This window comes from Oryx dammah, unplaced genomic scaffold (genome assembly GCF_014754425.2).
Source record: "Oryx dammah isolate SB20612 unplaced genomic scaffold, SCBI_Odam_1.1 HiC_scaffold_11208, whole genome shotgun sequence".
Lineage (NCBI taxonomy): Eukaryota > Metazoa > Chordata > Mammalia > Artiodactyla > Bovidae > Oryx > Oryx dammah.
Genome location: NW_024080601.1, coordinates 522,126 through 532,152, shown reverse-complemented (window position 1 = coordinate 532,152; position 10,027 = coordinate 522,126). Strand labels below are relative to the sequence as shown.

At 55.1% G+C, this 10,027-nt stretch overlaps 1 protein-coding gene across 1 annotated transcript; it reads left to right on the top strand.

The window, feature by feature from the left end:
- The first annotated feature begins 4,119 nt into the window (after window positions 1-4,119).
- Window positions 4,120-9,751, top strand: LOC120860848 (photoreceptor-specific nuclear receptor). Its single transcript, XM_040236557.1, has 8 exons — window positions 4,120-4,255; window positions 4,771-4,897; window positions 5,064-5,167; window positions 5,258-5,506; window positions 5,612-5,787; window positions 6,638-6,884; window positions 7,132-7,237; window positions 9,619-9,751. The coding sequence occupies exons 1-8, from the start codon at window positions 4,162-4,164 to the stop codon at window positions 9,749-9,751; spliced, it is 1,236 nt and encodes a 411-aa protein (XP_040092491.1). The 5' UTR covers window positions 4,120-4,161.
- Window positions 9,752-10,027: the final 276 nt, after the last annotated feature.

Genomic DNA, 10,027 nt, shown 5'->3' with positions numbered 1-10,027 from the left:
TGGTATCCACCTCCTCCCAGCATCTGCCTCCCTGCTGGGGGCTTCAAGAAAAACCCCGTACCTGCCCAGACTGTCACTGTCTTTACTCTCAGCTGGGCCTCAGAGTCCCTGGCTGAGTCCCTTTCCTAAGCCAGGGGCTTCAGACCTCGTGTCTCCAAGGCATTTCCCCCAAGCTCCGCTCTCGGCCCAGCTCCCTTCCGCCTGCCTCCTCCCTCTCACTCTGCGCTGCGCTGACCCCTGCTGTATCACCTCCTCGAATGCCACCACAACCCCCCTTGGCTCTAGTCTACCCAGTCTAGAGATGATGAGCCTGAGACCAAGAGGCAGAATCCCTTGCCAAACTCACACAGCCAGGAAGATGTAAAACCAGGGTCTGAGAGGAGGTATGCTGACTGGGAGACTTCCTGAAGCCCTGGGTTCTCTGATTCCTTCCAGGCGACCTCTCTCCAGGTCAAAGCCATCCCTCTACGTATGCCCTGCACCCCCAGGCTTGCTCAGGGATTGAATATTTGATGTATACCCCATCTTCAGCTTCACCCTCTCCCCCTGTCTCTTTCTCCTCTGTATCTCTTATTATAAAAAAAAAAAAAAAAAACTCCTGGATTTGAAGATGGAGGAAGGACCATGAGCCAAGGAACACTGGTGGCCACGGTAAATAAAATAGGAATGCATTCTCTTCCGGGGCATCCAGGAGCGTCAAAGTCCTGCCAACATCTTCGTGTCTGACTCGTTGCGACCCCATGGACTATACGGGCCATAGAATTCTCCAGGCCAGAATACTGAAGTGGGTAGCCTTTCCCTTCTCCAGTGGATCTTCCCGACCCAGCAATCGAACCGGGATCTCCTGCACTGCAGACGGATTCTTTACCAGCTGAGCTCTTAGAGAAGACCTTCATTTTAGCCCAAGGAGACCCATTTCAGGCTTCTGACCTTCTAAAACTTACAGATCTTTATCCTAAGCTCCTAATGTGGTCATTTGTTACAGGAACAATACGAATCTAATATAGATTTATGTTTCACCAGATATCATCCCTCTGAGCTGAATTAAAGCCTTTCAATACAATCAGTGAGCAGTGAAGGTATTTTGTGTTGAACTCTTACCTTAAATAGAAGAAAATTAGAGTCAGTTTGAAGAGGTTGTGCCCCATTAGCTGGTACAGGGAGTTTCACATTGCCTAAATGTAAATATTGTTTTCACGTTGAGGCCTTCGAGGATTTAAGATAGGGAAAGTAAATCATTATAAAAATTAAGATCACACATTATAAAAGAAAAAAAAGGAACTCCTGTTCTCAAATATTTTTCTTTTGATATCTCCCTAGACAAGGGAAAAACCCTTTCCTCAATGCGGCCCTTCCTACAAACCCCTTGGCCCTGTCTCCTTCTCCTCTCGGCCCATTGCTCTGTTTCCAGTCCTCCCCAGCACTACCAACCCTTCCCAGGGCCTGCTGTCCCCTCCCTCAGAACAACTCTCGCCATGGTGCCAGCTGGTCCCTGCTGCTAAAGCCCAGCAGAGTGACTGCTCAGGGTCTTGGGTCTTTTTGGAGAGTACCGTGGTGAAAGTGGGAGTTCGGGGGTAAGACACAAGTCTGAAACCCCTGTCTTCATCCACAGTCTCCTCCATCTCTCCGTAGCTGTGTGGCCCAAAGGGAATTGCTTAACCTCTCTGAGCCTCAGTTTCCTGATCTGTGAGTTGAGAACAATGATGATAACTCCTTAATAGGGAAGCTGTGAGGCTTGGCAGCATTTGTGTAAGCACTCTTCTTAATGACGTCTTCTCCCTTATTACTGAGGATACAAACGACCTCCTAAGACACATGACCTGGTAGACGCCCCCATCCTTGAATCCTCCCCTGCCCTTGTTCCCACGACTCGCCCTGTCCCGATTTCCCCTTAGCTCCTTTGCCAGCAGATCCTCCTTGGCCCAGACTTCCAGGATTAGGGGCCCTCAGTTCAGCCTCAGGCACTTTCCTCCAGCACAGGATGCTCCAGGTGGTCCCTTGATCCTGAGGTTTCAGGGACCATATCTGTACAGACAAGCTGGGAATGGGTTGGTTGTGGTGTGTGGAGTTGGTCTCCACACCAGAACTCTGGGGGAATCCATGGGTGAAAGTCCGGGGCAGAGACCCAGGCAGGAGTCTGGTGTGAAGTGGCCGTGGAAGCCGTGACTGTGTGAGGTCACCCGAGGGGAGAGTGGGAAGGTCTGCTGGGACACAGGAGATGCAGACGAGTTCAAGGGGACAGAAGATGGTAAAGCCGTGTTCCAGAAGTGGAAGAGAGAGGAGCTTTGGGAAGATGGGACTGACCAGTCGGGCTCAAGGAGATGCCCTTGGCTTTGGGGGTTCGGTGAAGCAGGAGGCCTTGCAAAGGAGGGTCCTGAGGGACTGCCTGTCGGGGAGGGGTGGAGACAAGGGCAGAGGCAGAGGAGCCCAGGTCAGGGGCCGCAGCCCAGTGGCCTCGATCTTCTGAGGCCCCAGAAAGAGGATTACCCTGCAAAGCCCCTCGAGCTGACTTTCCAAATCCCCAATAGTGCTTCCCTGTCACAGGGAGGGTTAACCCCACTTACATAAGGGCCCTGCACCACCCGCTCTGTCCCCTTAACTCCATGATCCTCCCAGAAGCCTCGCACTGTCCCCCTCCCCCTCAGGCTCTAAGGCTAGGCCAACCCCTGCCCCAGAGGCACTCAGAGGTGAGCTCATCTCTGCTGAGGATGCATGTCATACCCAGACCAACAGGGGGCTTTCTGCTCTGGCCTGGGCATGGGGGTGGGGTGGGGGCAGAGGAGCAGGAGAGGAAAGACTTTGCTGAGGACTGCTCTAGGATCTCAACAACCCTGAGATGCAATAATAATAACAGCCCCATCATTTATTGCTGTTCTTGTTTAGTCTCTAAGTCGTGTGCGACTCTTTGAGACTGCAAGGATTACAGATCATTAGACTCCTCTGTCCATGGGATTTCCCAGGCAAGAATACTGGAGTGGGTAGCCATTTCTTTCTCCAAGGAGGATGTCAGGGATTGCACCCGCATCTCCTGCACTGGCAGGATTCTTTACCACTAGGCCACCATGGAAGCCCCCCATCATTTATTATGCTCCTACTAAGAACCAGGCCCCAGAACACTTGGAGAATCATCTTAATTAGCTTCCCCAGCTGCTCTACGAGGCAGGTACTCTTGTCACCCCTTTTTCCAGGAGACTGAAGCTCAGACAGGTTAAATCATTGCTCAGGGAGGGGTGGCTGGCTGTGAGAGAGCAGGGATTTGAACTTGGATCTGTCTTGGCTGTCTCCACCCTCGCTCCAGGGCTCGAGCTGGGAAGACTGAGTCTGGGGAAGCCGAGGGACCAGCCTGCCTGGGACTGTGAAGGCAAGTCAGGGTAGGCAGGTGCAGGGGCTGTGTCCCCCTCCAGTCTTGCAGGAGACCCTCCACATTGGGCCCAGCGCCCATTGCCTGCAGGCCAGCCTCAGACCCTACATCTAACCCATTTCCACCTGTGATGGGAGTTGCCTCTGTAGGGGCATCCAGGGGCTGCTAGCCCTCCAGGGGTGCCCAGACCCTCAAATCCTGGGCCCTAAGCAGTCTCTTATCAAGGGATTAGATGAGAAGCACTGGGGCAGAAAGCTGGACTTACCCAGGACCAGCAGTGAGCACCCATGTGTGGAGCCACACACACCTGTCCCCAGACCCACTTGTCCTGGGGTAGATGGAGTCCACACCTCCCTTAACAATTTGAACAGCTCGGGAGCACAGAGCACGAGGAACTGGGCAGCCCAGGAGCTGGTGTGGGGGCAGCAGGACTGACCGGCTCCCAGGGGCACCTTGGTAATGCTGCAGGTGTGGCCGGTTGATCCCCTGTGGAGACAGTAAAGATTAAGAGGATCATAAGCTGCGTCCAGCACTGCCCTGGGAGAAATCTCCCCGAGCCAGAGCTGCTGCTGTGAGGGCAAGTTGGGGCAGCTCCTGAGTTTAGACAGAGGGGGCAGGAGGCAGGAGCACAGAGAAGAGAGGCAAGGGGGAGAGAAAGAGACAGAGGGAGAAGGAGAGATAGAAGAGAGACAGAGTTTCAGAGAGGGAGGCAGGGGCTGGGTCCAGCTCAGAAATCCTGAGGCTTCCCTTAGGCAGGCAGAGGCTGCCCTGGGACCTGCCAGGACAGGCCGACAGCGCCCATGAGCTCCAACATGGCTGCAGCGGTGCCGGCGGCCGTGTCCGCCTCCAGGAAGGAGTCTCCAGGCAGGTGGGGCCTGGGGGAGGAGCCAACAGGTATGGTTTTCCTTGAGGCAGATGTAGACCCTTGGGGAGAGGAGTGTGGGTCACATGTTTGCAGGGACCATGATAGGAGCCAGAGCAACTCAGGCCAAGCCCCCAGGGCTATAAGCAAGTTTAAGGAAACCTGCCAAGAAACCCAGAATCCTAGAAACATAGCTGATCAGATGGGAGAAGAAAGGAGAGAAGAGGGCCCTCAGAGGTCGGGAGCAGAGATCCCTAGAGGCGGTGTCCAGAAGGCTCTTGTGCAGGATGGAGCCTGAGCCCACCTGCAGAGGGGGACCGGGAAGTGGAACAGAGAGGGTCACTTGTTGAGAACTGGCCATTGGAGAAGCGGGGAGGGGTGTGACAAGGGACACGTTTTCCAGCTGGGAGAGACACGGGTGTGTCTGAATGTGGGTGGGCAGGAGCGTGAGGGCGGTGAGGGAAGGAGGGTGGAGGGGTCCCTCGGGAGGTGGGGATGGCGCGTGGCTGGCCCGGCGCAGCCCGCACCCAGCCCGGGTTGCCCTTAGGCGTGGGCGCCTCGCTCCAGTGCCGCGTGTGCGGGGACAGCAGCAGCGGGAAGCACTACGGCATCTACGCCTGCAACGGCTGCAGCGGCTTCTTCAAGAGGAGCGTGAGGCGAAGGCTCATCTACAGGTGAGAGGGGGCGCTCCGCCCCAGAGTCCCGCGGCCGCTGAGTGTTCCTGGGAGGGAGGGAGTGGAGGGCGCTCAGGGGAGAAGGGGCTGCAGCCACAGTGTCTGAAACCCACGGCCCAGGGCCCGGGCAGGACCCTGACTCCCCGGGGCTCCCCTCCACCCGCAGGTGCCAGGTGGGGGCAGGGATGTGCCCGGTGGACAAGGCCCACCGCAACCAGTGCCAGGCCTGCCGGCTGAAGAAGTGCTTGCAGGCGGGCATGAACCAGGATGGTGAGTCAAGAACCCCATCCCGGAGAGGCGTGGCAGAAGAGACAGGGGTGCATGATCCGTCGGGTGTCCTGACCCTTCCCACCTCCCCAGCCGTGCAGAATGAGCGCCAGCCGCGGAACACCGCCCAGGTCCGAATGGACAGCATGGAGTCAGAAACGGAGCCCCGGCTGGAGCCCCTGGCAACGCCCCCTGCTCTCGCAGGGCCCAGCTCTCGGGGGCCCACACCTGTGTCTGCCGCCAGAGCCCTGGGACCCCAGGCCCTCACGCCTCCGGGGCACCACCACTTCATGGCCAGCCTGATAACAGCCGAAACCTGCACTAAGCTGGAGCCCGAGGATGGTAAGTGGGCTGACGGCTGAGCTCCAGGTCCCACACCTAGGTCCCTGAGAAGCCACTTCTGCCTGCCTCAGAACAGGGGCTGAGGCGCAACCTCTCTTCCGACAGCCGATGAGAATATCGATGTCACCGGCAATGATCCCGAGTTCCCCTCGTCCCCATACTCCTCCTCCTCCCCCTGTGCCCTGGACAGCATCCATGAGACATCAGCTCGCCTGCTCTTCATGGCCGTCAAGTGGGCCAAGAACCTGCCGGTGTTCTCCAACCTGCCCTTCCGGGATCAGGTATACTCATCAGCGGGGCTCACAAGTCTGCTGGGCTGGGGGCGCACACCTCCTTGTGCAGGTGATGATTGGAGGGGCACGCAGATTGCAGATGGTGAAGGCTGGAGACACCCATACCTCAGAGTCAGCGATGCTCATGGGCACATATCTCTGGGATGTGGCAGTTGGGGTCATCACCTAGGGGACACTGATGGCCAGGAAAGCACAGGGACCAGACATTAGAAGGCAGTGTCTATGCTCCTCTGGGTCTTATTTCCTCCTAGACAAACCCTCTGGCCTTAGAGATGCTCTGTCTCTACATCACAGGGTGGTCTGCACACTGTGAACAGCATCAGTGGGCAAATCTGGGCTCCCTTGGAACACAAATGCCCCTGACTTCTGGGTTTGAGTTTCAGCCCAGCCTCTTCACTCCTCTGGGCTTTTCATGAACAAGGCGACCTGTCAGGACATCCAGGGGGAGAGGCCCACTGAGCGCGGCAGTCCTTAGCTGGTGGTTTGGATGAAGCAGCTCAGAAGCGACGGAGTTTGCTGAGTATGGCCAACTTGGGATGCTAGTGGGGAGTGTCCCTGAGCTGCCCAGCTTCTCACGGCTCCAGGATTTGCCTGTGCTCCACCTTTACCTTTCGATGGAGCCCAGAGAGTGTCTTAGAGCTGAGGTATCTGGGCTGGATGGTGCCAAGTCCCAGAGCTCCGAGCCCTGGCTGATGTGAAGCAGAGGTCAGAATGTTCTGGGTACCTGGGACCAGACTGTCCTGTCCTGACAGCTGAGAACTTGGCAGAGGTTCCAGGCTGAGTGAGAGGAGCTGTGCATCAGCCATCACACTTGCCTTCACCCCCTCTCTGGGCACAGGTGATCCTGCTGGAAGAGGCATGGAGTGAACTCTTCCTCCTTGGAGCCATCCAGTGGTCTCTGCCTCTGGACAATTGCCCACTGCTGGCCCTGCCCGAGGCCTCTGCTGGCAGCAGCTCTCAGGGCCGGCTGGTGCTAGCCAGTGCAGAGACTCGAATCCTGCAGGAAACCATCTCACGGTTCCGGGCACTGGCGGTGGACCCCACGGAGTTCGCCTGCATGAAGGCCCTAGTCCTCTTCAAACCAGGTCTTTGTCCAAGGCTTAGAAAAGAGTGGGTGGGGATGAAGGCAGGGAATTTTGGTGACTTCCTTCTGCCTCTCACTTTCCCTCCATCACCCCTCATAGACCTGAATGTGTGTAGACTTCCCTGCGAGCAGGAGGGGAGGGCTGCATGGCTCCTGGGCTGCTGGGCTCCCCACTCCTGAGGCCCTGGCTGGTGGTGAGGCGTGTGGGGCGCCTGGGAAGGAAGCTCACAGCTGCTGCTTCTCTCCAGAAACACGTGGCCTGAAGGATCCTGAGCACGTGGAGGCCTTGCAGGACCAGTCTCAGGTGATGCTCAGCCAGCACAGCAAGGCCCATCACCCCAGCCAGCCTGTGAGGTGACCTGAGCACCTGCCGACCTGCCCATCTGTCCCTTCAGCTGTCTACCACTCTGCCCGCCTTTCTGACACTGTCTTAGAGCTGCACTCATTAGATGGGACAGGGATCTCAGTGCAACCAGCACATGGCTGACACCTACTGTGTGCCAGGCAGAGCACCAGGCCCAGGAATAGGGACCAAAAAGCCTAAAGCAAGCTCACTGCTTCTAGGGGATGCCCAGCGCAGTGGCCACACTGAAGTTGAGGACCAGCCTAGCTGGTACTGAGGGCCACATGCATATGAAGGAGACAGAGACTCACTGGGAGGCAGGGTGCAAAGCACTGCTGAGAGGGATTTGTGGAGGCAGGGCTGGTGTTGAGAAAGGAGAGGGTGTACAAGGAGAGAAATTATCATTTACGAAGGGTCAGTATTGTTAGTCACTCAGTCATGTCCGACTCTTTCTGACCCCATGGACTGTAGCCCACCAGGCTTCTCTGTCCATGACTTAAGTGGGTACCTAAGCACCCCACTCCAGTACTCTTGCCTGGAAAATCCCATGGACGGAGGAGCATGGAAAGCTGTAGTCCATGGGGTCGCTGAGGGTTGGACACAACTGAGCGACTTCACTTTCACTTTTCACTTTGATGCATTGGAGAAGGAAATGGTTCTTGCCTGGAGAATCCCAGGGACGGCGGAGCCTGGTGGGCTGCCGTCTATGGGGTCGCACAGAGTCGGACACGACTGAAGTGACTTAGCAGCAGCAATCCCTTCTCCAGGGGATCTTCTCAACCCAGGGATCAAACCTTGGCCTCCTGCATTGCAGACAGACTTTACCGTCTAAGCCACCAGGGAAGCCCGCAAAGTGAGAGGGAGAGAGCAAATATACATATGTTCTTAGGTCGAGACCAGTTTGGAAGGCAAAACTGATTGCCACCAGTGAGAAGGTAGGGGTCTAAACCAGAACGGCTCTCTGGAACCAGCCTGCTCAGGACTTTGAAGGGCAGCCAGAGGCCACATCTGGTTTGGCAGGCAGAGAGGAGCCACTGCAGATCACTGAGCAGGAGAATGCTTTCCAGAGCTGGCTTCACGGAGAGGCATGGTGGTGAGTACAGAGCCTCCAACAGGGAGGAAGGCAGACCCTGCTGTCATCCAGGGAGTCCTTGAAGGTCTGTTTGTGGGAATGGAAAGGCAGCGACAGATGCCGGAGCCTCCGGGCATTGGGATGGCTCAGACCTGGTATTTGAGTGGATAAGGAATGAGATGAGAGGAGCTCTTTGGGAAAACAGGTAGAAGACAGAAAAAGGAAAGGTGGGAGGAAGAGTTTTCAGGGAACACGACAAAATCTGTTGCAGGTGCAGATAGGGATGCACCGGCATAAGCCACAGGCGTGGACCCTAGCCCGGGCCTGGCTGTGTCTGGAGGACAATGGCTACTGGCTGAGACTGGGGCTGCGGGGATGGCGGGGCAAGAGACAGTGCTCTGGGGCTGCCCAGCTTGCCCCAGCACCAGCAGAAGCCTTATGGGGGGTGTACGGCGGCTCAGTGCCCCCCACTTGGCTCTCACAAGAGAAACAAAGACCTCGGTACCGCAAAGCGATTGGGAGGTCATTGGGAGGTGGGGGAGGCTTCCCATGGACCTCCGTGGTAGAAGCTGAATCTGGAGCTGACCCTGGGCAATGACCCTGGCTGTTAGACCTCCCACCAAAGGAAGGTCAGCATAATGCCCCCATCTGCCTCTCGGGACTTCACCGTCTAGCTTCTCTGCGCTGGGAACACTTGCCTTGGCAAATGGTTCTCATTTACAAACTACAATGACTTTTTTTTCTGGATGAGTATATCAAGCCACAAAAATTTTAGATTTCAGAACATTTTCACTAATGGTTACTCTTATCATTCTAGGTGGCTTACAGAGAATTTATATCCTTTTTCTCTCCCCACACCACGTGGCTTGTGGGGATCTTAATTCCCCAACCATGGATCAAACCCAGGCCCCATGAGTGAAAGCACTGAGTCCTAGTCACTGGACCATCAGGGAATTTCCAGGAATTTATTTTCTTATTCAAATATATGTGGTATTAATGATCATGTAATTATAATAATTATATGATCGTTAATAATATAGTCACATACTATTAATGTAAGTAACTTACTTTATAATCTTTACACTATTAAACAATATTTATTCACTATTTTCATCACACTCCTTAACTGAACACTGGAGGAAGGCCACAGTGGGTCCGGGGTAGGTGAATGGGGCCTTTCCTTGAAATTCCACCTTACTTGCCCTGGGCACCTCTCATCTCTCCTCTCCATCCCCTCTGCCTCTCCTGGAATGGCGCTGTGCCCAAGATTCAGGCTCTGAAACTGGTAATCACACTGTTGGTGTCCTCTCTCCTGTCCAGGTTTGGGAAATTGCTCCTGCTCCTTCCGTCTTTGAGATTTATCACTTCTGAACGTGTTGAGCTCCTCTTTTTCCGCAAGACCATAGGGAATACTCCGATGGAGAAGCTCCTTTGTGACATGTTCAAAAACTAGTGGAAGTAGAAATAAAATGAATGCAACCACTTTGTGAAACAATCTAATGAAGCTGAAAATCTGGGCTACCCTTTGATTCGGCAATTGCACTCATGGATATGTGTACCTGTCAGAAATGTCCACCAAAAGATTGTTTGAAGCAGTTTTCATAATAGCCCCAAACTGTACAGTGACAGTGGGATGGACTAATAAATTGTGGTAAATACATATTCAGTCATGTCTGTTTGCAACCTCATGAACTGTAGCCCACCAGGCTCATCTGTCCATGGAATTCTC

Bases quoted from the DNA above. Each gene is read 5' to 3' on its own strand.
- LOC120860848 (XM_040236557.1), top strand. From the start codon at position 4,162: ATGAGCTCCAACATGGCTGCAGCGGTGCCGGCGGCCGTGTCCGCCTCC. The intron at 5,168-5,257 runs GTGAGTCAAGAA...CCACCTCCCCAG, and splicing joins GGCGGGCATGAACCAGGATG to CCGTGCAGAATGAGCGCCAG. The intron at 5,788-6,637 runs GTATACTCATCA...CTCTGGGCACAG, and splicing joins ACCTGCCCTTCCGGGATCAG to GTGATCCTGCTGGAAGAGGC.